This window comes from Ovis aries, chromosome 21 (assembly GCF_016772045.2).
Source record: "Ovis aries strain OAR_USU_Benz2616 breed Rambouillet chromosome 21, ARS-UI_Ramb_v3.0, whole genome shotgun sequence".
NCBI classification, from domain to species: Eukaryota; Metazoa; Chordata; class Mammalia; order Artiodactyla; family Bovidae; genus Ovis; species Ovis aries.
In genome coordinates, this window is record NC_056074.1 from 44,378,378 (window position 1) to 44,406,057 (window position 27,680).

At 56.2% G+C, this 27,680-nt stretch overlaps 1 protein-coding gene across 2 annotated transcripts in view; it reads right to left on the minus strand.

Annotated features, from left to right (window-relative positions):
• The window catches only part of SHANK2 (SH3 and multiple ankyrin repeat domains 2), a 513,188-nt gene that overhangs the window by 423,538 nt on the left and 61,970 nt on the right, over positions 1–27,680 (minus strand). For both annotated transcript variants that reach the window (XM_060404133.1, XM_042238157.2), the window contains exons 3-7: positions 25,284–25,487; positions 19,344–19,415; positions 17,283–17,391; positions 3,132–3,283; positions 2,073–2,240 (exon numbers count right to left, since the gene is read on the minus strand). In XM_060404133.1, coding sequence (XP_060260116.1) covers positions 2,073–2,240; positions 3,132–3,283; positions 17,283–17,391; positions 19,344–19,415; positions 25,284–25,487 — 705 coding nt within the window. The remainder of the gene's footprint in view (positions 1–2,072; positions 2,241–3,131; positions 3,284–17,282; positions 17,392–19,343; positions 19,416–25,283; positions 25,488–27,680) is intronic.

Below are 27,680 nucleotides of genomic sequence, written 5' to 3' on the forward strand. Positions count from 1 at the left end.
GCGTGACACAGGAGGTGACACCTATGCCAGGGTCGGGGGGGGGGCAGTCTGCAGTGTGGCTGCAGAGCCAGGGCCCTGGGCTCAGGGGCTCACAGTGGCTGCCTGGCACCCGAATGCCATGGCCCGGGAGTGGTTACGGAAAACTCCAATTCCGTGACAGTCAGGGTCTAGGTCCCGGGCGCGTTGGGGACTCCGGCATCTGCCTGCTTCACTGAGTTAAAGGAGGCAGACCCCCAGAGCACACTCCTCTCCTAGGGGGCCAGACGTCCTGCAATCGGCAAGGCCCCCAGGCAAGGCGAGCGGAGGGTCCGCTCGCCCCTCAGCTCCACCCATTGCCCCCGCCCCAGCCTCCCAGGCCCCTCTCCCCCCCCATAATTGACCCTCTGGCCGCCAAGAGACACACGTGCCTCCTCCAGGGGCGAGCACGCCACATGACAGGCCCCACGGCTCCCCTGAGAACGCGGTGTTTTCACAGGACGAATCCAAACCCAAAAGAGACAACAGCTCAGGAGGCGGTGTCTGCTGAGGGGGGATCTCGGACGTGGGCTTCCCTCCCTCCCTGCCATCCGTTCCCACCTCCTGGGGGATGTGACCCCGGGCCTCCCCCGGCGGGAGGCCCACATCCTCACTTCCCCTCCTCCAGGCCCAGGAGGCCCACATCCTCACTGCCCCTCCTCCAGGCCCGGGCAGCCTCCAGCACAGGGGTGCCTGAGGGCAGCCCACCCCACCTGCCGAGGCCTGCTGCGCCCACTGGGAGCTCTAGTGCCAGCTCTATAGCCTCCAGCCCGAAGGGCAGGTGCCCAGTGACAACACTGCCAGGGGAGGGGTGACTCCTTCTGGAACCTTCCACGGTGAAGCCCTGGAGACCCAGAGTCAGTCACTGGCGAGGTCCATGCTGGGTCCCCCCACCTGCGTCCCTCATGTCCCCTGAGCAGCTCAGCCCCCCTCCTGCCCCCGCCCAGAAAAATGCCATCCACAGCCCAGTGTCACTGCAGACAATCGTGGCCCTCGGCTCCTACGAACTCTGCAAACACAGCAACGTGAGTTTTGGGATTGTTCGCACCCTTGCTGGGGGAGCTGGAGGGCCCAGGTCGTGACATTCCGGGCAGAAGCAACTGCTTCGGCCAAGAGGGCAAAGAAGGAAGGCAGGACCTTTCTGGAAAACACTGGGTCTTGCCCGCGTTCCATGCTTTCTACTGCCTGAGGGTGTGGGAGGCCCTGCTGAGCCCACTTCACAGATGAGCAAACAGAGGCTTGGTGAGCAGGGTCGCAGAGGCCCGCCACCCCTGGCTCACACCACAGGAGGGAATCAGGTGCTCCTCCAGACTGAGCGGACACGCCAGAACTGAACGATAGGCGCGCCAGGCTGGGGCGGGCCCACCTCTGCACCTCCGCACCCCTCCGCCCGCAGTGGGTGTGTGCATCACCCTGCTGAGATGGGCAGGTGTGTAAGGCGAGGGTGTTGAAGGGAAAGACAGGTAGCCCGAGAAGCAGTCAAAGTCAGTGCAATGTACAGGCCAAACGTGAGAACATCACAGCCTCTTCCCTGACCTCCCGGCTGGCTATCCCTGCTCCTCTCTCCCAAACCCCTCCATCCGCAAGGAGGCCCTCACTTCCAGCCCTGCGCCACCTGGCTCTCTGATTGGCTGGCTTTGGAGGGACTCAGCCAATGGGAGGGTGGGAGGACGGAGGGGCAGGTACCTCTTCTGCGCATCCTCCGCGACTCTGCCCAGCTCTCGGTGCCCTCCCCTGCGGGCGAACAGTCTCCTCTCTGTGCCCTCTGTCCACTAAAGACGCTTCATCGGAGCCACGAGGTGGGTTCTGTTTCTGCCACGACCACAGCCAACACTCCCCCAGCCCCACTACTGCAGGGGGATCTCGGAAACGTGTGCCTCGTGCAAGGACATCGGGCCCTTCGCCGGGTCACCCGCGCTCAGAAAGCCCCTGGTCCCAGGCTCTATAGGCAGCCCGGGCTGGGGGACACCCGGAGCACCCACGGCTCCTATGGAGGGACGCTCGTCCAGCACCCCAGCCCCGCCCACTGGCTGGCAGGTGAGGGCAGCCCCGCGCACCTGGTGGATTTCGTGCCAGCCATTCTCGTCTTTGCAGCTCACGGCCGCGTGCTCGTGGAGCAGCAGCTCACAGCAGCAGGGGTCGCCCCCGACCACCGCCGTATGATACAGTGGGGTCAGGCCGTAGCTGTCCTTGTAATCCGGGGATGCGCCAAGCTCCAAGAGGGTCTGGAAAAAAAAAAAAAAAAAACCACCAAACGTGAGGTCACTGGTCTCATGGCCCCTTCTGCAGGAGTGACTCAATCAAGAAGGAAGAGGAGGGTCATGCTCCCCACTCCCAGGTCAAGGTGACCATTAGCCCCGGGTTCCTGTACTTTTCCTGGCCTCCTGGAACTGAAATAGCACCTGGTGCCAGGCACACACACACGCTTACACACCCGGGGGATGGAGGCATCCTGCACAGGTGACCCTCGGGCACTACCTGCTGCCCGGCTGACCCCTGTGGACCAGTGGAGAGTAAGGGGGGAGATGTCATTTGCAGGCGAGAGCTGTACCCTTGAATAAAGGTACAGTGTAAACCATCTCTGTGCGCGTCCTGCAGGGGGCGAAATGAGCCAGAGTTGTCATAAACACTTGATTTCCAAGGAAGCCAGCTGAACAAGGGCAGCCGCTATGAAGTTAAGAAATCTGCTTTATAGAAGAGCATCATCTGTGGGTCCTCCGCCCCCAGCAGTGGGTCCCCTCTCCTCCTCGCCCTGACAAAGAAAAAGGGCCGGGGGCCTGAGCCCCGCTGTCCTGCACTCCACGGCATGGCACAGAGCCTGGGCTGGTAGAGAGTGCCTGAATAACAGTGTGGGAAGTGATGGGGCTCAGGCCCACCCCCTGCCCCCCAGCATCGGCTCCCAGTGTCTATGGAGGGAGGCGGGTTTGAGCTGAAAATACAAGCCCTTCGGCTGAAACAGAAGGGAAAGATCACTTTTTGTGATCAGCTTGCTCTTCCAAGCTCCAGTGGGAACACGACTTTGGGGTCACCCTGGGGTGGCTGTTGTGGGGCAGGAAGAGGCCGACGCAGGGGGCCGGGCGAGGGGGCGTCCCCGTGTGGGGTGGGCCCCGTGCTACCTTCAGGGCCAGCAGGTTCCTGGTGCGGGCGGCTTTGTGCAGAGCTGTCATCCCATCCTTGGCGCGGAAGTCTAGGTGGGCCCCGCCGTTCCGGAGGGCCTTGATCATCTCCGCGGGGTCGTCCAGCTGAGCGGCCAAGGTCAGGGGAGTCTCTAGGGGCCCAAACACACATGCGCTAGAACCAGCCAAGTCAGCTCATCCCCACGGCCGAGTTCAAACATCCCAAACAGCTTGACAAACGGACGCCCCAGAGTAACACTGCCCCCACCCACCTGCCGACCCCAGGCGTCTACGCAGCCCCAGCCTGGCTCTGGCAACCCTAGAGACGATGGCAGTGACTCTCACAGTCACGTGCAAACCAAAACGGGAGCAGAGGCAACATTCAATGTCATCGCTTCGTGGGCCCTGAGTCCAAGAAGCAGCCTCTGCGCTCGGCACAGAGAATCCCACAGCCCCAGCCGATGCCTCCCTACAGGAGGAACCACAGGTCAGGTAGGGCTGCAGGTAAAGATGCAAAGGAAGGGACTTCCCTGGGGGTCCAGTGGTTAAGACTCCACGCTTCCACTGCTGGGGTCGTGGGCTCAATCATTGGTTGGGGAACTAAGATCCCACATGAGGCAGGGTGCAACCCAAAAGTAAAACATAAATAAATAAAAACAAAATTAAAAGACTGGAAAGGCAGATGCCCGCCTTCCTCATGGCAGTTTCACGACATCTACGGGCACCTTGGGAGACGCCAGGGGTTGAGCTGAAGGGAAACAAACGTGGGTTAAGACACAGGCTCATGCCCCCCAGGGGTCTCCACTGAGCCAGCACAGAGACCCCGACCGTCATCATGATGGGAGGGGACCAACACAAACAAGGACCAATCTACAAAAGCCCGGGGACAGGAGGCTGAAGTCCGCCTGCGTGGGGACAAGGTCAGGAAGGGGCCCCACACTGGGCAGGTGGACCAGTCTGCAGGGGGCTGTGGCCGAGGACGAGTCTTTGTCATCAGATGGCTCTGCTCAGCGTCCCTCGAGTTCCCGCCATCACCCCTGTTGAACAGACTGCATGACTGATGTGGCTAATTTGAGAGGCTCTTAACTTACAGTAAAGGGCAAGGAGTAATACGACAGCATGCAGGTTCCCCTGAAACACTGATAGTTGATAATGAGTCGCTCTAGCCTCAAGCAAGTTTGCAGAGTAAGAGAAGTGGGTTATCACCCAGGGGGCAGAATTCCCTTCGGACCACCTGTCACTGTCACGGCACCCGGTACCATGAGAAAAGGCACCTTCATCACAAATTCAGATTGACAGCTCCCTTTTATTTGTAATTCTGACATGGATCTATCCACACATGGGGGGGGATAGATCAATAGTTTGGGGGACTTTTAAAATGCACTGCTGGAATCCCTCTGTGCCTTGATTTTTCATGGTGAGACCCATGGGTTTAACCTCCTCCTTGTAACTTGTCTGCAGCAGGCAGACACACCCCAGAGTGTGTGAACACACAACTTATGTGTTGTCTTCCGAGGGAAATGGTATGACGCTCACAAATGCCACAGACATATCCTTGCTGTAAATGTACCAGAGGCACCCTCTCAAGCAGAGATATTTAAATGAAGGAGCTTTTTGGGACAACTAAAGGACCGTGGTGACAGTGGGGACATTCCCTACACAAAAAAATCAGTAAGGCAAGAAAGTCAGGACTTGGAGAGGGTGTTGGGAATGCATACCGGCTGGGATCCCGGGCAGCGGTGTGGATACAGGGTCGACAGGCTGAGAGAAAGAGACTCAGAGAGAGACCCCCGGCCACCCTAAATGGGAGAGGGAGGGCCAGGCCCTCGCTGCCTCACCCCAGCCACGCCCGGCAGAGAAAGGACGCCGCAGGGGGTTGTAGGTGACTGGGGAAGGGTGTAAGGATGGGGTTGTCAGGAGCCGCCGGCAGCCACCCTCCAAAGTCAAGCCTCTTACAGCAGCTCCTCGTGTGTGAGCGCGCATCCATGCTCACAGAGCCCAGGGCAAGGCCAACCTTCGGAACGATTTGGGCTTTCCTTTCTCATTGACGGTCTGCACTTGGCCGACGCCAAAGCCAGGCGGTCCAAAGGAGAAAGCTTTTGTTTCTACAGCACTGTTTTCACAGCTGACAACCTCAATGCCGCTTTACACGGAGAACACTAAGAGGGAGGTGCTGGCAAATGGTGACATCCCTAATTACAGAGCCCTCCGTGGGGCCAGCGCTGGGCGCGCAGGCAGGTGGAGGGGAGCAGACACCCTGTCGGGGGCTGCGTGCCTCCTGCACGAGACGGAACCTCAGCCCTTGGACGCCATTCAGGGACAGTGAGTAACACATCATGTCCTAAGAATTTCAGAGGCCCTCGCCAACTGACACCGCAGACTCGGCACGCTCAGGCCCAGCCAGGACCCACCCAGGCGAGGTCAGGAGAGTCCCCAGCTTAGACTCCCATTCTGGAAGGGGGCGTCCAGTGAGACCCCATGTGGGCAGACGGGAGCAGCAAGTAGGGTCTCGTCACCAGCTCACTCATGCGGCCCTTACTGGACTACACTGTCTATAACCACGTATCGTGATCCCGCCTCCAGCACGCTTGGGAACGGCAATCAACTGGCACCCTAGTTCTTTGAAAATATTTCTGCTTTGGCGTTTTGAAATTTTCTAAGTTTTAAAAAATGCACCAGAACCTCCATGAATATAACCTCACAGGGGACCAGTCTCTCTCACCTTTGAAGGTGACTTTGAAGACAGCATCCCCTCTGAACCTACAAACTGCCTGATGGGATTCTGGCTCCAGGAATGACTGGGACGCGCTCTGAAAGGCAGATTCTCGGCCGTGAGCATGGGAGGCGCCTACAAGCCCAGGAGGAGGACACCAACTACAGGGCTTCCGGTCCATCTGGAGGTAGGGTGAGGCCGGGCGGGTGGAAGGCAGGCTGCAGGATGCTGTGCAGGCGCGGGACAGCTGCCAACCCCCGCAGCTGGGAGTGTGCGCCAGCCCCAGTTCAGGGGGCACAGCTAGGACCTCAGAAGGATGGGAGCCTGGTGAGAACCTCCCACAGGGGCAGCGTCGCCCAGCTCTGCTCCCCAAAAGCCTGGGCAGCCTCCAGCACGTGTCCCAAACCTTCCAGGCCTCAGTTTCCACACCTATGTTACTGCTGTTTAGTCACCAAGTCATGTCTGACTCTTGGCCATCCCAAGGGCTGTAGCCCGCCAGGGTCCTCTGCCAATAGGATTTCCCAGGCCAGAATACTGGAATGGGTTGCCATTTCCTCCTCCAGGGCATCTTCCTAACCCAGGGATCGAACCTGCATCTCCTGGTTGGCAGGCAGATTCTTTACCAGTGAGCCACCTGGGCAGCCCTCCTACACCAATACGATGGGAATCACAGTAGGACCAGCACCTCGTGGGGCTCTGGGAGGATCAGATGCTACAGCTGATGCTAGGGCAGTGCTTGGCCTACAGTCAGAGTTTCTCCAGGGGATTTGGCTAGAAAGCGTTTTATTTTCTTTATTATTGTTTGACAAACACAGACAGCATATTAAAAGCAGAGACATTACTTTGCCAACAAAGGTCCATCTAGTCAAAGCTATGGTTTTTCCAGTAGTCAGGTATGGATGTGAGAGTTGGACCGTAATGAAGGCTGAGCACCAAAGAACTGATACTTTCAAACTGTGGTGTTGGAGAAGAGTCTTGCAAGTCCCTTGGACTGCAAGGAGATTAAACCAGTCAACCCTAAAGGAAATCAACCCTGAATATTCATTGAAGGGACTGATGCTGAAGCTGAAACTCCAGTACTTTGGCCACCTGATGGGAAGAGCCAGCTCATTGGAAAAGACCCTGATGCTGGGAAAGATTGAAGGCAGGAGGAGAAGGGGGCAACAGAGGATGAAACGGTTGGATGGCATCACCGACTCAATAGACATGACTTTGAGCAAACTCTGGGAGATGGTGAAGGACAGGGAAGCCTGGCAAAGAGTTGGACACGACTGAGTGACTGAACAACACTGGTTTTTTTTTTTTTCAGTATTTTTTAAAACCTATGCAATGCCTTTATTATTATATAACCATAAAAGTAATTTCTAAAATGAACCATGAAGCCAATGCTTATTCCCACATCCCCCTACCCCCTGGACAGGCACAAAGCCCACGAGACTTTCTTTCCTTTCTCAGCGAGAGACAGTCATGGTGTCCCAGGACACAGACCAAGTGAAACGAACATTCCCAGACCTAGCAAGTGATCCGCCCTGTGTGGGGACAGCAGCTGCCCCAGCGGGGAGAACCAGGCGTGTCTTCTCGAACTCCCAGAGGACAGACGGCTACACAGACAGGCAGGGAGGTGGGTGGACGGGTAGGTGGGTACACCTGAGGGTGGGACGGAGGGACGGGTAAGGCAAAGTGCCGGCCGACGGTACACAGACAGAGATGCCACACACGTGCACAGCTAAGAATGAGCGGAACAGAACAACAGGGGACTAGTATTTGGTCGCCAGGTAGACTGAGGGAATATAAACCATGCACTCAAGCTACCTCTGTAAATAATTAACCCATCACTGGATTAAAACCCATTACTGAGTGGCTCCTAATTGAGAGATCACACCCACCTCATTCCATGGCCCGTTTGCCTCGTGCAGTTCAACACAGGCCAGCAAAGCCTGACCTTAGGGTGGAACCACTGAGTTCCAGCCTGGGCTCGGCTATGACTTTGACAGAAACCTTGACGCCTACAGGCCGTGGGTTCCCCGTCTGTTTTGCAAAGCTCTGCCCGCGCGACGGGCCACAGGAAGTCATGGCTTTGAACAGGCTTCACCTGAGTGGGCAGTGACAGGACAGGTAAGAATCACGGCACCAGTTTAACCTGGAAATTGAGTCCCCAGAACACTCCCAAGAGGGACAGTATTCCAGTGGACTCGGGGTTTCTGCCTTCGGTCACATTCATACAACCTCACTTTCCTAAAACAATGCATTTGGTTAAAACTCGCATCTCTAAATCACAACACATCCCTTCCAAGACACGCTGAAATTTTGCCACCCAAATGCAGAACGGCAGACAATGGCCCAGGACACCTTCCCATCTGAGACTGTGGCTGCCAAACCCGGGGAGAAGTAGCCTAGAATGTTCTAGAAGTCCCCACAATGCAGGTGTCTCCTTGGAAGGGGAGACCTGAGAAACTCATACAATCAAAAAAGCAGAGAGTTGGGGGCAACACTCCTGGCCTTACCCTTCTGCCCGTATCTCTCCTCCACATCAGCAAAACTCTGACACGGCCCCCAAAGTCACAACATCACAGGGGGACATGTCCACATTTCCGTGATGAATCCAGGGACCTCAGCGACTCCTCAAAACTCCCCAGGACCAGCGAGAGGAAATGTGGGATTGAGGCAGCCCCTGCTCATCCCCGAGAGCAACGGTTCTCAGACTTTGGAGGGCACGCGCGCCACTCAGAAGGCTCATTAATGCAAAGGGTACTGGCTCCGCTCCCAGAAATGGTGCGATGGGACTGAAGGGCTGAGAAACCGCAGCTCCAGGAGTGACCCTGGCGGGCCAAGGACACGCTCTGCTGGAGGACACGGCTTCCCAGACACAGCTACACAGTGACATCATGGGTTCCCACCTCAGACACTAATGTAACCACTGTGGTGCATGACCCAAGAATTAGGGTGGTACAACCTCCCCAAGTGCCTTTTAGCCTGCAGCTGAATCTGAGACCCTCTGCTCTGGACTCCTGCTAACCGCCAAACACTGGAGGCCACCAAAATGCCCTTCGGGAAGTGGACAGGGTAAACAAAACTAGAAAATCTGTACAGCGAATTACTATTTAGTGACTAAAAAGAAAAGTGTATCAAGTCCTGAAAAGATACAGCTCAATCTTATATGCGTGTTGCTAAGCAAAAGGAGCCAGTCTGGAAAAGCTACGTGTTGCATGATTCCAATTAACATTCTGGAAAACTCAAAACTATGAGGATGCTAAACCAATCCTCATAGTTGCCAGGGGTTGCCAGGTTGCCAGGGGTTCTAAACAGAGGCAGGACTGAACAGGCAAAAAGCGCAGGGGATTTTTTTTTTTTTTTAAGTTGCAAAACCATTCTGTATGATTCTGTAATGGTGAATACGAGAATCAAACATCTGTCAAAACCATAAACTCTACAAAGAGGGATGCTCAAGGTATGCAAATTTTTCAAATAAAGCTTAAAAGTTCATTTAGGAGATGTGGGATCCCAGGATGGAACGCAGACTGTGACAAAAGAGTCTAATTGTATTAAAAACATAGAAAACCACATCACTGGAGGAGCGGGAATCAACTGCTGACCTTGGGTGACTGCGGGAGTGAGCAAAGGCAAAAACAGCATCACACACGTGCGGTTCTCCGGCGGGTGAAGCTGTCTTCCAGTGTGGGGAGCTGGTCAACAACCCGGAGCCACTATATCTCTGCTCTGGGAAAGAGCAGTTTAACACAGAGACGGCTGAGAACAGAGCCAGGGTTCTCACCACCTGCATGGGCTGTTACAGAAAAGGGGTGGGGACTGGAACGATCCTTACGGTGACCGATGAGCACTGGGGACGTCCGTATGAATTCAGGGTTGGTCTGCTCTCGATTCAGAGGGGTGCACATGGAAACCGCCCTGTATCTACTCACGAACAAGTGCACACACATGTTCCTGCTTGCCCCCTCCTCTGAGAAAGCGCACAAGCAACGACTCCCCAGAGGCGATGAGCACACGCAGCGCCCAGATCTTGGTCTCTGAGACCACCCTCCCAGGACTGCTAACGGCGCAGCAGATTGCACGGCTAGAGCAGGAAACACACAGGAGGAGCCTGGAGCACCTTCTGGGGCCCAGGAGCAAGAAAGTGGTGTGAGGAGAAGACGAGGAAGGAGAAGGAAGAGGAGGGGGGCAGGGCAGGAGGGAGGAGGAGGAGGAGGAGAATCCACGCGGACACAGGAGCCAAATGCAGGAGCCCCCAGCGGTCAAGGCTGGAGGCATCTGAACAACAAAATACATAAAGTAGCATCGTGCGTGCGTGTGTGCTAAGCTGCTTCCGTCGTGTCTGACTCTTTACAACCCCATGGACTGCCAGGCTCCTCATTCCACAGGGTTGTCCAGGCAGGAACACTGGAGTGGGTTGCCATGCCCTCCTCCAGGGGCCCTTCCCACACCTCTATGTCTCCCGCACTGGCAGGCGGGTTCTTTAGCAAATGCGCTGCCAGGGAAGCCCAAGTGGTACTGTATTATAACTCAAATTATAAATTAAATATCCTTGGGTCCACACTGGTAAAAATAAATGAATGGAAGAGAGGAGACAAATTTCATCTGCTGAAGAACTCCACACCCAGCCAGGGGAGCAAGGGCCACATCCCAGTGACGAGTGTGCCCTTGATACAATGTGATGAGATGTGGTCCGCCTCTGCGACCTTCCTCCCAAACCTTCACGCCCCAGTCTAATCGTGACCCAAACGTCAGACAAACCTCCACAGAGGGACATGCACAAAACACCTGACCGGCTCTCAAAGGTCATCGAAAACAAGGAAAGCCCTGCAAAGCGTCATAAGCAAGGGGGCCTACAGAGACAGGAGGAAAGGCTGTCATGAGGGACCCGGAAACGGAAGGAGGACATTCAGTAACTACCAAGGAAAGACGAGCAACGTACGGGTCTCCAGACCACCTACAGTCCTTTCTGAAACACGGCAGGTTACAAACAAGAAAAAGTCGGCAAGGATCGCAGGTGCCGTTGCAGCTCTCACTTGAATGCAGGTCTCTCTGAACCAGAAACCACACCTGGCAAGCCACACGCACCCAGATGCCGTCGAGGTCATGGCTCGGTGGCCCTCAAGTGGCCTCCACCGGCCCCGGTACTTGCTGCATCTCGGACCCTCTGCAGACTGGTGTTTACGAGGTCCCAGGACCACTGCTGGGGAATTCCACCGGACTCATTCAGGGGCGAGGACGAGATGGCAGCATACAGGCTGAAGGGCCACCATCGTTTAATCAGGACCCACTGCCCGAGGCACCTTCTAATTGGGCCGTGCGGGAGCTGGGCAAGGGCGCGTGGCAGCGCCGGGCATATCTTGGCCCAGATGATGAGCTACCACCGCCTGGAAGCTAATGTCATCACTGAAGCTCAGAAATGAGGCCGGGACTCACCGCGGGGGCTCTGCAAAACCAGCCCAATCAATGTATATTCAATTTCTACTTCTCATCAAGATTCTCCCAGGGCTGAGAGACGTTTCTAGCTTTATTATGGCCCTGTCTTCGCTGTGCCTGGGCTAACTTTCAAGTTTGGGAAGACAGCACAAAATAGAAGCCCTAAGTTTTGCTCCAGTTGTTAGTTTCACTTTCTTTTCAGGGCTCGAAACACCATCCTTCTCGTCCCAGAGGTTCCCACCTAAGCAGGAGATGAGCCAAGGTCCCACTGGATGAGCCTGCTTCTTTCGGCTACTCTCACTGTTACCTAATCAAACTTCCATCCGAATGGGGACCAGACGGTCGGAATAACCCGAGCTGCTTTGTTTTAATTGACAGGCTGCTCCTCCAGGATTTAATTATCTGTGGTGTGTCCCTTAGTCCAGAAGCGCCGTTTTGCCCTGCGCGGGCCCCCACGCCCAGCCCGGGGGCGCCCCCAGGACACGCAGCCCACGTGCAGGGAGGTAGCACGCGTGTTGCGAGCCTCACTGCGCTTCCTGTGCTTGGGAAGGAAGCCACTTCCAGCTCTCTGCTCTGGGAGTGCAGTCTGGTCCTCAGTCGGGCTCTGCCTCTTGGCGGAAGCCGTAGATCTCAGCTAGGAGCCGCCAGGACACAGGCTCACCCTGGGATCATCAGCGCTGCGGAGGACGACCGCGCAGCATCTGGAATAAAGCGCAGGGGCGGGGCAGGGTGCAGCCCTGCCTCCCCGGGGCTACAGTAGATGATTCGCTCCGGGAGCTCGGAGACTCTACCTAAAGCCCACGCTCTAGAGCTCGTCCTCCACAATGAGAGAAGCCACTGCAATGAGAAGTCCACACACCCCAACAGGGGAGCAGCCCCCGCTCACGGCAACTGGGGAAAGTCCAGGTGCAGCCGCAAAGACCCAGCACAGCCGAAATTAAATAAATAAGCAATTTTTTAAAAAATGGCCCTAAGAACACTGACTTAAAAAAAAAAACAAACACCAAAACCCCACCGTGTTTGATCACTGTCAGACTTGTCCACACGGAAGCCTGCACGGATGTTCATAGCAAATTTCATCACTAACACGTGGAGGCCACCAAGGTGCTCTTCCGTAGGTGGATGGATAAAAGCTGTGGTGAACCAGCCGGTGTAACGTTCTTTGGAATGAAACAGGCACGAACAGGGAGGGAAGGGCTGGGAGGGAAGGGCTGGGCGCGTGGGACCGGCAAAGGCAGACCGTCACAGACAGGACGGGAGAGTAAGGTCTCGGTGCACAGCACGGGGAGCTGCCGCTGTGTTCCACATCTTGGGATAAGCCATCATGGAAAAGAATATAAAAAAAGAAATGTCTCTATGTGCAAAACTGAGTCACTTCGCTGGAGAGCAGAGTTTGGCACAACATTGTAAATCGACTATAATAAAAAAATGAGCTATCAAACCACGAAAAGACGCGGGTGAAATGTAAATGCCTATGACTGAGTGAAACAAGCCAGTCTGAAAAGGCCACGCAGTGATTCCAACTACACGACATTCTGGGAAAAGCTGAACTATGGATTCAGTAAGAAGAACAGTGGTTGCCAGGGGTTAGTGGGAGGGAGGGATGAACAGGCAGAGCACAGAGGATTTTTCGGGCAGTAAAGCTGAGCTCTGCTTGGTGGTGAATACGCGTCCTTACACGCTTGCCTACGGAATGTACAATAGCGAGGGAACCCTGATGTAAAGGTGGATTTGAGTTAACATTAGTGCATCACCGCTGGCTCATCAGTGGCCACGCTGATGTCAGGCGCTAGCCGTGCAGGAGCCTGGGAGGTGGGTAGTTAAACAGAACCCCTGTTCCTTACATTCAGTATTCTGTAAACCTAAAACTACTCTAAAAAATAAAGTCTAAGGTGGCTCACACAGTAAAGAATCTGCCTGCAATGTAGGAGACCCGGGTTCGATCCCTGGGTTGAGAAGATGTCTTGGAGAAGGGAATGGCAACCCACTCCAGTGTTCTTGCCTGAAGAATCCCACGGACAGAGGAGCCTGGCGGGCTACGGTCCACAGGGGCCGCAGAGAGTGGGACATGACTGAGCAACTGACACCCTCACTTTCAGGGGGAAGGGGAAGCTCTGCTGTACAGAGACTAGTAGCTGTGAGAAGGGAAACTGATGTAGGAAGGCACCATTTGGCAGCCTCCACGTGAGAGCTGTTCAGTAATTCTGCTTTAAATGTTGAAAGTGAAAATAAATAAAAATTTATAATTTATCTACGCAGACTCCTCCCAGAAACCACCCACCCCAAATCCTCTGATTACTGTTAATTATTGGGTGAGACCCGGGAATGTCCCGAAACAGAACTGCCTGCCCAGGAGGTGGGGTCCTGCCCCTGCTCCCCCACCTGCAGGCGGGGGAGTCTCAGCCTTTGCTGGAGCCCCTGCTCTAAAGTCTGTGCTGTGTCAGGAGCTACTTTACATGGATTTGAGGGGAAAACGGGTTTCTCAGAGTTGGCTCTTCCGGCTCAGTGAGTCCAGAGGCCGTCACTACGGGTCTGGTTCAGGAAACCCCAGCATTTATTTGACCCAGTGCCAGCTTCTCCATGGGCTGCTGCCGGCGGATCGAGCCTTTTCCAATTTCGGGGGAGAGTAGGGAGTATCCTCCTGTGTCTTCCTCCGTCCTGGGTCCCCGAGGCTCCAATCCATCTGCTCTCTTGATGGCCCCATCCATCATCACAAGGACGAAATGTTTTTTGTTTTTTGTTTTTTTTTTTGGTTTGGTTGCTTTTTTTAACCTGTATTTATTTCTGGCTGGGCCTCTGTTGCCGGGCGTGGGCTTTCTCCAGCTCTCGAGTGTGGGCTTCTCAATGCCGTGGCCTCTCTCTTCACAGAGCACAGGCTCTAGGGCACAAAGGCTTCAGAAGCCGTGGCCCACGGGCATGTGGCCCCGCAGCACGTGGGGTCTTCCCAGACCAGGGATTGAACCTGTGTCCCCTGCATCAGCAGGCAGATTCTTAACTGTCGGACCACCAGAGAAATCCAAGGGCAGCATTTTAAACTCCAGCGGGAGGCCAAGAGCATGCCCCCCGACCCCGGTTTGGAAGCAATCTGGGGTCTACGCTGACGTGTTAGAAGCTCTGTTATTGTCAGCTCTGGAATAACAGTCACTTCAAACTCCTGGAATCCTGAGACGCTGGCGGGCTTGGTTCATGGTGGGAAGGAACCAGTGGGAGGGGTGGTGCTCGGCCCAGAGAACCATCAGGAAACAGACGCGGGTGCAGCCAGGTCAAGAGGGACCAAAGGCCACCCAAGGAGAGAAGCCAAGTCAGGAACCACAGACCCCAGGCCTGGCTCAGGTCTGTGACTGTCCCTAGAGGCTCAGGTTCACGCTCAAGAACCCATGGACCATCTGTGGTCCAAGGCTCAGTGCCGGGAACCACATCACCGTGATGGACCGAATCCCCACACCCCGCCACGAGCTGGGCGCCAGCCTAGATGGCCAGGCTCAGAGGAGCAGCCCACTAACCATGGGGCCAGAACCAGCACGTGCTCACTGCTTGCCCCCCAACCCCAGCCTGGTGCTCAGACCCAGGGAGTCAGAACCCCTGGTGCCCACCCCTGCTGCCCCTGCGGATGGAATGCCCAGCCCTGCCTCCCCCGGCTCCCCGTCTAGACTCTTCACAGAGGCCACTCCCCCACCTGCCGCCTGGGACACGCCCTTCTCCCTAGCCCCGGGGCCTCACCTCACCAGCCCTGCCCTGGGAAGGTCAGCTCCCTGCAGGCGTGGCACAGCTTCCTCCTCCTGGGGTCCCCACCCATAGGACCTCCCCTCAGCCTCGTGCCCACATCACCCATCAGGACAGCCGGGAGCCTGGCTTGTTCATGTTGCCCCCTGCCTCAGCACACAGACCCCCAGGTTCCCCGTCTCACCACGTCTGCTGGGCTGGTAACCTGCTCACCTTCAGCCAGGCCTCTGCACTCACCCCCGGCTGGGCCTGCGATCTCCTGACCCCTCCAAGTACCCTGGCATCTGTCCCCTGGCATCTCAGGCACTAAAGGTGCGTCACTGAGAGGCCAGCAGCCCTGCACTCACACTGCGCAGCTAAATTTAGGGGACAGGAGTTAACAGTGGTCACAGCACGGCCACCTGTGCATGGACGGGGAGCGCCACGGCCGGAGGAGCACAGGGGTGGGTCCTGCCCAGCATCAGGGGTCAGAGGAGCCCCCACAGTGATGAGAAAGCTCCCTTCCTCAGCGGACAAACACAACTGCTATAGGCTCAGGAACTCTGAGGGCCACATGTGTATGTGACGTTGACGTGGGGTGGGCGGGCTGCCCCATCCCAGGAGGAGAGGGGAGGGAGGCCCTGCTCACTGAGTCCAAGACGAACGCTCTCTGCTCAGCATCGCCCACCTGCCGGGGGGGAAGGGGGGAAGCCCTCAGTTGCCATTGAGACCCTCACCTGAGCTGCTCTCGGCTCTCACAACAGCCTCACTTCCGCTGGTTGAGGTCACGTGTCCCGTGGGCACAGGGCTCTCCCTGGGGCGGTGCTCCCTCCCCCCAGGGGACACTGCGTAACGTCTGGAGACATCCTTGGTGGCCACAGCTGGTGGGGGCGTTCCTGGCATCCGTGGGTGAAAGCCAAGGAGGCCAGAAGCACCCCATGATGCACAGGACGGCCCCTGGCATGAAGAGCTGCCCGGCCCCTGACGGAATATTATTCAGCCATGAACAAAGAAGGAAATCCCACTGTTTGCAAGGCTGCAGATGGACCGTGAGGGTGTGACGCTATGGTGAAAGAAGTCAGACGGAGAGAGACAAACACTGAACAATCTCACTGACACGTGGAGCCTAAAACAACGGAACTCAGAGACACGAGGCAGACTGGGGGCTGCCCCGGGCAGGAGGCGGGGGTGGGCAGAACAGGAGGAGGGCAGCAAGGGTCCAGACCGCCAGCTGCAAGATAAGTGTGTGCCATGGACGCCGTGGGCAGCCTGGGGACTATGGTCAACCACACTGCGTTGTCAGGAGGCCCCTGAGAGTCCAGGGGTCAGGACCCACATTCCCCATGCAGAGGACACAGACTGCACCCCTGGCTGGGGGACTAAGATCCCACATGCCACATGGCATTGTACAGCTCAGAAAAAAAAATACTCTGTATATTTAAAAGGGGCTAAGAAAGCAGATCGGCTTCCCCTGGTGGCTCAGTGGTAAAGAATCTGCCTGCCGATAAAGCAGAAGCGGGCTCGATCCCTGGGTTGGGAAGATCCCCTGGAGAAGGAAATGGCAACCCACTCAGTATCTTGCCTGGAGAATTCCATGGACAGAGGAGCCTGGAGGGCTACAGTCCATGAGGTCGCAAAGGACCTGGACTTAGTGACTGAAGAACAAGGAGAGAGTAGCTCCTAAAAGTTCTCATCATAAGAAAAAAAAAAGTGGAACTGTGGGTGGGGCTGGATATTAACTCGATGTGTTGCAGTGATCACTCCCCAGTGTATCCACAAACCAAATCCTTATACCGCACACTGAAAATAATGCAAGGTTTTCTGTCAACTGCTTAGCCATAAAACCGGAAACCAAAGAGAAAAGAGAAGATTAAATAGAAGTGTCCATTTGGAACTGGCAAGAAATAGAAAGGCTCGTCCAGCCCCAAGGTCAGCAGGGCGGAGGATGGCGGCCTGCACGGGTCTATCCCACACGTGATCCGAGGCCCCGCACACAGAGGCTTGGTTTCCAGCTGGGGGGAGCAAGACACCTGTGAGTGCACGCCTGTCTTCCAGGGCAGGAGACAGCAACTCTGTGTTACCCACTCATTCACTCACTCAACTCAGGTCCGCACCGAGCCCCTTCCACCTGCCAGGTGCTGGCCACCTGCTGGCAACTCCGGGTACAACACAGGCCCTCGGAGTGGGGAGAACACGTGTTTAAGACCCAGTGCAGGCTGATGCTGCCTGTGGAGTCTGAACCACAGCATCGCCTCTTCTCTCTGAGCCCACGCTTCAGGGGGCTTTCCCCAAGTCTCTCCAACCAGCCCTACCTCCAGTCTCCAGGTCGTGGAAATTCGGATCCAGGCCTCGGTCCAACATCTTGACGATCTTCTCCACTGACCGATGCTGGATGTGATCCATGCATTTTTTCAAATTGTTCTGGAGAGAAAAGTAAAAGTGGTTTTATGGAGAAACGTCTTTACAGACCACGGGAAGGCTCCTTATGGGGCACACGCTGGCCTCCTCTACAGGGAGGAGAGCCACCCCTCGATGGGGCCCCACTGCAGACCCCAGGCTCACCGGGTAGCGTCATTCTGTGGCTGGAACCCCAGGGCCAAGCTCAGAGCCCAGGACATGGAAAATGCCATCAGCCCACCCTGGATGAATGTTCTAGAAACCCCCCCACCACCACCACCAATTTCTGTCCTTGCCTAACGTCACAGGACGTTTCTTCACTTTCAGAAGGCTGAGCATCCTGGACCACTTTGAAAACAACACTTTCCAGGGCGCACCCCAGGTCTTCCAACTTCATTCCTGGTGAGCTAGGCCCAGGGATTGGTATTTGTGCTTCTTAATCTCTAAAGCGGCAGGCTCAGTGGGGAGCAAAAGGGCACAGCTCACTCAACTTAATCCAAGCAAGTCAAGGTGAAGGAGACAGTCACTCCTCAAGAGATCAGAACGACTGGGGGCTCAGCCCTGACGGGGCCGCCCAGCCACACCTGCAGGGAAATGATCGTCCGTCTGTCGGGCAGGCAGCCCGGCTGTTTGATCGTAATCATGGAATCCGAGATAGCTCTATCGGATGAACCTGAGGCTCTCACTGGCCAGCCCTCCACCTCCACTCCACACCCTTCCTCCCCAAACACCCCGAAGCCCCTGGACCCTTCAGCTCAGGGACACAGGCTAGATCTCCACCTGGACACTTTCTGTACAATGTGGGGATAAAAATTCACAAATATCCAAAGGCAGAGGGCACACTTGGTTACAATGAACACCTTCACTGCTATTTACTAATCGACATTATTTTAAAGGCACAAACACATTTTCATCACTTTCATCTATACACTGGAGGACAATTAAAAAATCAAAAATGCCCACACTTGGAGTCTAAACACCCCTGTGCGGGTGGATCCCAGGGCTGGGCAGAGAAAATCCAAGAGAAGCCTGACCGTCCTGTGCCTGAAAACCGCCAGCGCTGAAAGCACTGTGGGGACGTGCCAAGGGGGTGGAGAGCCAGGCGGAAGGGCCACCAGCCACGTCTGGACAACTTGAGCACAAAAATAGCGTAATAGGCGGGCGACAACCCACTGAACATGATGAAAATCCTCACGACCTTCCTGGTACGAATCAGGGACAAAACACAAACAAGGGGGACCCCGTAGGGCGGGGAGGCCCCCTGTGTGCTTGCGGCTCCGGGTGAGCTCACCTGGGCAGGTCAGGGCCGGCTCGGGGAAGCCGTCAGGCAGCGACCGGACGCTGGCCTTCCCTGAGCGCCGCAGGAGATGCTCCGGGCTCCCCGGGGAGGGGTGGGGCGGGGGAGGGCATCCCTGGGCATCACACTGCGTCCTCTGTGCTGGGCGAGGTGCCCGCCACATGCTCCAGCTCCAGCGCACCCTGGACACGCACAGCATCCCTGGCAGGGCGCGGCCGTGTCTGCAAAGCAGCCCACGGATCTTTGCTAACCCTCTCCTTCTCCCCTGCCGCCCTCGCGCAGCGGTCTGGCCTCTGAGCAGCTTATGTAAACAGCACTTTAATTACAAGGGCGGCAGCAGCAGATACCTACTGCAGCGCTGTCCCCTGTCTGGGCAGCAACAGCTCAGAGGGAACGGCCACCCCTCCTTCCAGAAACACCGGGGGGCAGTGAGCAGAAAGCAGGGTCCCAGGCTCCTCTTTCTCAGTGACGTTACTTCCCTTTTGCACAGGTATCTACTGAGCCTGCCTCACAGGGGAGGAGATGTCGACGGTGTTTAACCGCGCTCTGGCGGCTGCAGGGGCCTCTTCAGCCCCAACATCTGCAGGGAAGAAGAACCACTGTCCAAGAACCGCCCGCATCTCTGAAGACGAGGCCGCAGGAACAATAGCTCGAGCTGACACGAACACTCCTCGCTTACCTTCGTGTGCAGCTTGGCCAGCTGTTTCTCGTCCAGGTTGGTCTGCCTATACACCCGCTTCTTGTAGCGAAACTGACACAAAGAAGCAAGGGGGGAAAAAATAAAAGAAAACCAGGTAAGTATCTCACACGGCTGGCCACAGAGAGCAAAACCCGGCCTCTTCCGTGGCTATCTCACCCACGGCAGGGGCTCCCGAGCAAACCCTGCGGCGTTAAATAAACCGTTTGTATTTGAAGCGCAGAGACTGCAACGGCGCACGAGTACCTTCTGCAGAGACGCTGCTGGGAGGCCACTAAGAGAAACACGGGCCACCAGAGGGACAAGCGCCCGGGAGCCTGGGGTTCCCTGCTCGCCTCTGCCTCCTCTGCCAGCGAGCCAGTCTCCCTGCTGCCGGTGAGGCACCAAACCGGGACCTACTTCTCACATCGGCCAGGCCCCCAGCATTGGCCACCTTTATTAAACACACATTAGAAGGCCGAAGAATTGATGCCTTCAAACTATGGCACTGGAGAAGACTCTTGCAAGTCCCTTGGACAGCAAGGAGATCCAACCAGTCCATCCTAAAGGAGATCAACCCTGCATATTCACTGGAAGGACTGAGGCTGAAGCTCCAACCCTTTGGCCACCTAATGGGAAGAGACAGCTCACTGGGAAAGATCCTGATGCTGGGAAAGATTGTGGGTAGAAGAAGGGGGCAGCCGAGGATAAGACGGTTGGAAGGCATCACCAACTCAACCGACATGAGTTTGAGCAAGCTCTGGGAGATGAAGGACAGGGAAGCCTGGCGTGCTGCAGTCCATGGGGTCACAGACAGCTGGACACGACTGAGCGCCTGAACAGCAACAGAAGCCCCAGCCTGGTGAAGCCGCCTGCCTGCAGCCTCCGCCTGGGACCTCTGAGCTCAGCCTTGCTCCCTCACACGTCAGTGCCTCCACTAACCTGCAGGAGACGGGAACAGGGGGCACACCCTGGGCAGGTGCAACGGTGTGCCCAGGAGGGCACAGTGGGGCTGCACGCCGCTGCTGAATCCCCAGCAACCCCACCTGACGCCCACCTCCTCCCAGGCGCCCCGGCCGCCCTAGGGTGATTTTGGGAAGATGCTGGCAGCTTGGGCATCACTAGGTTCCTAGGTCGAAACACGGCTCCAATTCCAGCCCTACCACTGCCCCAGGGTAACCAAAAGTGGGGTCCAGCTGCTCGCCATTCAAAGGCAATCAAGAGGCCAGGTTGGTGGAAAGGGGAGTTTGTCTGATTTTGGATGCTGGCAACCGGGGGTGGGGGCCAGGTGCCTCTTCAAAGGCGGACTCCCCTCCCCAACAGTCGGTGGGCAAGAGCTTTCACCAACGGAGGGAGGGGGCTGCAGGCACAGTCAGCTCTGACAGGCATCTTGAAATTGGTCATTGGTGGTCTGACCAGCATCATGTTGGTTGTTTTAGGTACAGCTAGTCTTTAGTTCCAAGGTAGGTTTGTTCCCATTTCTTTGAGGCCAGTTCCCGGAACTGTGGCAGCTTATGTCACGGCTGGGCTTCCCAGGCAGTGCTAGCGACCCAGAACCCACCTGCCAGTGCAGGTGATCTAAGAGACGTGGGTTCAGTCCCTGGGTCAGGAAGGAGGGCGTGGCAACCCACTCCAGTACTCTTGCCTGGAGCATTCCACGGACAGAGGAGCCTGGCGGGCTATAGGCGAGGGTCACGAAGAGTCAGACACGACTGAAGTCTTAGCACGCACACGTGCAAGGATGCATGTCACAACTACAGTCTGGTCGTCGTGTAGTTAGCTTCCTCCACCTGGTAGGGGTTTCTGTCCCTAAAAGACAGCTCCCGGGACATGGCTCAGAATGATATCTGTGGTCCTTGCTGCTGCTGCTGCTGCTGCTGAGTCGCTTCAGTCGTGTCCGACTCTGTGCGACCCCATAAACGGCAGCCCACAAGGCTCCTCCGTCCCTGGGATTCTCCAGGTAAGAACACTGGAATGGGTTGCCATTTCCTTCTCCAATGCATGAGAGTGAAAAGTGAAAGTGAAGTTGCTCAGTCGTGTCCGACTCTTAGCGACTCCATGGACTGCAGCCCACCAGGCTCCTCCACCCATGGGATTTTCCAGGCAAGAGTACTGGAGGGGGGTGCCATTGCCCTCTCCGCTATGGTCCTTGAGGAAGAACTAAAAGTCCCTGGCTTCACTTAGAGACTAACCTTTATCATCTGGTCTGCTTTGAGTGTTCCCCTTTGTCTCTGCATGTTCTCACTTCTCTGATTAAACTTACTCTTTGGGTAAAGTTTTCTACAGACAGAAGGCGGGCAGAGGATGGGGGGCCTGGGCCACACGGTCCTGCCCTGTTGCACTAGCAGCTGAGTCACGGGGCTGAGCACCTTCCTCACCCGAGCCTCTGCTTCCTTGTCAGTCACACGGGGGTCACATACAAAGCTCCCAGGGCGCCCAGGGAAGGAACATGAGCTTCCTGGGCCGGAACCAGCGCTGGGCAAACGCGTTCTTACCCTTACCGCCCCCACTTTCTTTGATTTCCCCCCCTCACTCGGAGGAGCTTAAATAACCACGGACATGCCATGAAGGCTCAGAGTGGGGTGTGAGCTAACTCTGAAGGTCTGATTCCATTCACGTTTCCAGAGCGACCCCTGATGGCCTCCCCCCGAACTCCAAACAGAAGAGCAATCCCATAAGAAACCGCATTCCTCGGTGCCACAGACTGAACCCTGTTCTTTTTTTTTTTTTTAGGTGCCAAAATAAACCAGAGCAATTGGAAAATCCTGTGAAACGCAGGCAGCACCCGGTTCCTGGATCAGTGTGCTGTGGAGAACAGTGTCCATCCTCTTGAGCTGACCTCGTGGGAGGAGACACAAGCTGTTTTAGGATTCTGCCCCTCTGGTTCTAGAGTCAACTGGGACACCATGCTCTGGGGATGGCAGTGAAACCTCCCTATTGCTTATCCTCATCCAAGATGAGATGGCCTGTCTTCTCCACCCACCTTCATCCATGGCCCTGGGGACACGGCTGCACGCGAGAGCCTCTGCTCAGTCACTGAGCCGTGTCTGACTCTTCGCGACCCCATGGACTGTAGCCCGCCAAGATCCTCTGTCCATGGGATTTTCCCTGGGAAGAATACTGGAGTGGGTGGCCATTTCCTCCTCCAGACAATCTTCCCGACCCAGGGATTGAACTCATGTCTCCTGCATTGGGAAGCAGATTCTTTACCACTGGACCACCTGGGAAGACCCTGGGAGTGACGAGAGAGAGTGTAACAGTTTGCTAACTTGATGGATCTCTAGGACTTCAAGTCAGTGGGTGCTTCTTCCAGTTTTTAAAAAAACACGCTTGGGTCGATAACACCTCTCGGCAGGAGCGTGAGCACTGACAGGAGAATGTCCGTTTCCAGAGTCATAATCGTTTGCAACGTGTGGCTACAGAGGGACCCAGGCTCAGAAACACACGTCCTTTTCTCGCCTTCTCTCCACGTGTCATAGGTAGCCAACCGTGCCTTACTGCAATGATCCAAGGCTCAGATCCATGCTGCCCCTGGCGTGTCCGCCGCCAGGCCCGGCTCAGCCCCGCACAGCGGATCGCCCAGCAGGACGGTGGTCCAAGGAGATGAGTGAAGGCACGTGTGTGATGCTTGCACGGCAGCGGGAGCGACGGCAGGGGCAGCTGCAGCACCGCCGCGCGGGCTCGCCCGTCACCGTGTGCTCAGAGCACTGCCCTGTGGAATGGCCCACTCGAGCCTCACGGCCGCAGAGAAAACGGCACGAACGCTCCCCTGCCTTCACAGCTGGGAACCTGCGGCTCAGAGAGGGTCCCTCGGCGGCCAGGACGGGACCCAGCCTGTCTGAGGTCACAGCCCCAGCTCCCATGGTCCCTGGGCGGGATGTTAGAAGGACACTGTGCCAGCTGTTCTGAAAGCCAGGACACAGCCCTGCCCGGTTCCACCAGGCTCTCCCGGGCCTCCTCTTGTTCAGGGGCGGGGCGGGGGGTGGGATGGGCCAGCCTTCTCCAAGATGCTTTCTGATCAAGAGCAGGCTCTGGACTTCCTGTTCCCACCTGTTTTACTGTCTTTATGGATTGTCAGCCCCTAAAGGAGCTGTGTGTTTGCTGTTCCTGGCCTGTCCCCTCCCACAGAGTGTGAGCTCCATCAGAGCAGAACCGTGACTGTCCTGTGTCGAGAAAGGGCTGGGACTGAGCAGGCAGGCCCCCAACAAGGAGTTGGTCAATGGAGTCCCACTTCACAGATGAGCAAACCGAGGCCGGGACAGGGGCCCACGTGACTCCTGAGAGGCATGTGAGCTTTTCCTCCACGGGAAACCTCCTCCCTGGCCCAGGGCACATTGGGGATCGGAGAACCTCAGCTTTGAAGTCCCCGTCAGGCCTGGGAACGTGCAGGTGGGGCGCAGCCTCGGCCCACGGCATTTCTGACTGCAGAGTAACGCCCTATGGTGGCCCAGGTGCCACCCACGATGCCACTCCCAGGCTCTCACGGTCGACCAGGCTGAAACAAACACCATCACTTGATAATGGGGTGACGTGTGGGGCGCCTGTAGAAACATCCACGCTTCCTCCCACTTGCGTCTCTATGTTACTTCGTCGCGTGGGGAGAGGGGTCCACTGGAGACTGACGTGTACACACCTCTATACAGAGAGCAGCTGCCTGGCAGGGACCTCCTGCGCAGTGGGGGCAAAGCTACTCGGTGCTCTGCAATGGGCTCTATGGGAAAAGACTCTATAAGAGTGGGCATATGTAAATGGATAACCGATTCGCTCTGCTGTACACTTGAGATAACACAGCACCGTAAGTCAACAATACTTCAATAAAACTCAATTAAAAAAAACTCGAATAGCATCTGTATCCCGCTGGCGTGCGAAAACTGGACAAATCTTAATTATGCTGAGTTGGTCGTGGTGCTTTTTGAGTTTACCGCATCCTCCTACTTTTCTGTCTATACATTCAGTTAATTTTTGAGAGCTTGATACTAAAACTCCAACTAAAAAGTCTTCATTTATCTACTTAAAAAGTAATTGTAATACATTGTGGAATTGTATGTAACTTTGTTCTGTACTTTCCAAGTCTCCTGTAAATGTGTTACCATACTTTCGTAATTCAAAAAAATTCTTAATTAAATAATTTTTAAAAATGTTTCAAATTAAATAATTTTTAAAAATACACAATGCGGGAATTCCGTATGTAAACCTGGGCTCCCCAGGGGCACAGTCTGAGGCCACGTCTTCTGTGGATGTGAGGCTGCCAGCGGATACCCACCGAACATCATGAGGCAGCCCACCCACCCAGGAGCACCTGACTGGCCACAGTGGCTCAAACAGCCCACTGGTCATTCCCGAGACTCATGCTTCTGACAACAGCTGGATGGCCACTGGCCACACCATGCCAGGGAGAGACTCAGGGGAGCAGAGGCAAACCCCACTCTGCACCCCCAGACTCAAAGGTCCCGGGGACATGAGCTTGAGTCAGATCCAGGGTTCGTTCACAGCAAGACATCCCTGCAGCAGGACGTCCCTCCAACAGGTTCGTGCGATCCACAGTGAGAAAGCAAATGGCTACGCACTGCATGTGTGCCTGCCAAGTCGCTTCAATCGTGTCCGACTCTTTGCAACCGTATGGACTGTAGCCCGCCAGGCTTCTCTGTCCGTGCGATTCTCCAGGCAAGAATACTGGAGTGGGTTGCCATGCCCTCGTCCAGGGGATCTTCCCCACCCAGGGATCGAACCAGCATCTCTTACGTCTCCTACATTGGCAAGCGGGTTCTTTACCACGGGCGCCACCTGGTCCGCAGACCAGGACAGAATCACCTGCGAGCTCACGAATACAAACTATTGATTTAAGAGTGATTTCCGCATAGGAGTTAAACCCGGAGTCTGGGAGGGCACCCCCCCACCCCGCCCTGCTCCCCACTGCGCCAGCTGTGGGCAAGTAAGCAGTACCTCCAGGGACGGGATGCCCTTGCCCATGGGCTGCGGGTACTCGCGCAGCAGCCGCTCCTCATCCAGGAACTTGCCGTCGCGCCCGTTGCTGGCCGGCTGGAACAGCCCGTAGTTCAGGACGTCCTTCAGGCTCTGGTTCAGCGAGCACAGAATCCGCTGCTTTGCAACCCACACTGTGGCATCCGGGTTGAATCGAATGCACTTCTGCAGGGGAGGACAAGACCCCTGGTTAGCAGGAAGCCCCCCAGGGCAGGTGGCCGGAGATGCCCAAGGGGCCTCCATTCCACCCGAGGCCTCCTCTGAGCTCTGGACACTCTGGCTTTACGGTGAAAACCAGGACCTTCTGGTCTCCTTGGCAAATATAAAAGGGGAAAAGCTCGGATGGGATCACTGATGCCGGGGCCCCGGCTCTCACTGTTGGCTCCAATCTCCGGGACCCACTGTATTTATGGTCATCGCTTACCATCACAGACTGCCTTGGGCAGCTCTCCCACCTGTACAGAGCTTCTCAAACTTGCCTGCTTGGTAAAGCACATACAGATGACCCTGCCCCCTCCCGGAAGAGAGTCCGATGCAGCGGGTCTGGGTCCAACCACAAAGCTGCATTTCTCACAAGTTTCAAGGTGACGTTACCGCGGCCGGCCCAGGAAACACTGAGGACCACGGCTCGAGTGAACCACAGCGCGGCTGCCTTTCTACACCGATGGCTCTCACGGACACCTCACGGACAGGCGGGGGCCTCCTTTCCTCACCTCACTGATGGGCGAGCCCAGGGCACCGGCCCCACCCACCTGACTCTGAATGCCAGGGCTGTAAAAAACACCGCGAGCACCCCTCCCAAACCATAAAGGAAGGCGACTGTGAAAAATGGTTCGACTTAGAAATCGTATCTGGTGCCATGAAAGTTAATTTTTGAAAAGGTTAAATAGCACAGACGGTTCCCGCAGACCAAGCATGAACACTTCTCAAGAAGAGAACAGCCCCGCCAGGAACCTGAACACGTGATTTGGTCCCAACTCCCAGGTCCCCTCTGTGAGACCCGCCCACGAGCCAGGAAAACGAGCGCTAGGCCGAAGCCACTTCTGACTGCAACTTCTAGTTCTCACTGAATTAAAGCTGTGTTCTACTGCACCGCCATCAGCAGGGGCTCAAAACTGTGCTTAGATGCTGTAAAAGCATTCGGACAGGATGAGCACGAGAGCCTGGAACCAGGTCTCCGCACGGGCGCCCGCACACCTGAGGAGGCCCCAAGGCCCTTCTCTCTCCCTGACCGTCTGCCTGGGCCGCGCCTCCCGGGAGGGTAAGAGGATCCTGCTTCTCAACAATCAGGTTGGTGGAGCAGGCAGCCCAGAATCCCATAGCCAGGAAAACTGACCCCGCGGGCGTGAGCGTGCCATCTGTCCCTTTCCAATGGCAAGCTGGAGAGTAAGGCTCAGAGTTCGTCTCAGGGTCGCAAGGCGGGCGGGGGGCCGGTTGCTCACTTCGGGAACTGCCAGCCCCCCCTGCCACCTCAGGCTGAGGAAGAGGAGTGTCTGAGCTCTCCTAGCTGTGACCAAGTGGGGCTGCACATCCCCTCGCTATTCCTGCTTGGAGAATCCTCGCTGGCCTCCGGTTCCAACTGCACGGACAACTCCAGCTCCCTTAGACAACAGCATCCAGAGGGCCTGAGGGTCCCCCACTGTGGCCGGCAGAAAGGAACCTGCCAGCAGGTGGGTGCTGAGCGGAGCACAGGCTGGGAGTCAGGCCCCAGGGGGATCTGTGTGGCGTTTGTAGGTGGTCCCAGAGATTACTGGTGCCCACTGCCACTCAGTGGGCAGAGCTGGAGAGGCTACCTCTATGCACTGTGTGGGCTGGCCCTGCACAACGAAAGGATGTCCTGCTCCAAAAATGCCAGGAGGGCCCCACTGAGAAACTGCTAGAAGGAACAGGAGGTCGGAGGTCAGAAGGGCTTGGGTTTACAACCCAGCTGCACACACTGACCTCATGATCCTGGGCAAACTCACCCGCTCAGCAGTCGCCCTGATTCTGTGATGAAAACCATCCCAACTATATAACGCGGAGGTCTGTTGTAAGGATCATACAGAACGTAGATAGTATGTGCTGTTATGGGCTAAACCGTGTCCCTCCCCCAGAAGATAAGGGTTCCTGCTCCTTAAGGAGCTCCGAGTCTGTCTAGCAGGGGTGATGATCATGACGGTATTGGTGGTGATGGCGGTGGTATAATGCTGCTGCTGATGGTGGTGATGGTGGTGACAATGAAGACTGCATGTTAACGCATAGATGCGGAATCTAGAAAAACGGTACGTTGTTGTTCAGTCACCAAGTCATGTCTGACCCTTTTGAGACGCTATGGACTGTAGCCCGCCAGGCTCCTCTGTCCATGGGATTCTCCAGGTG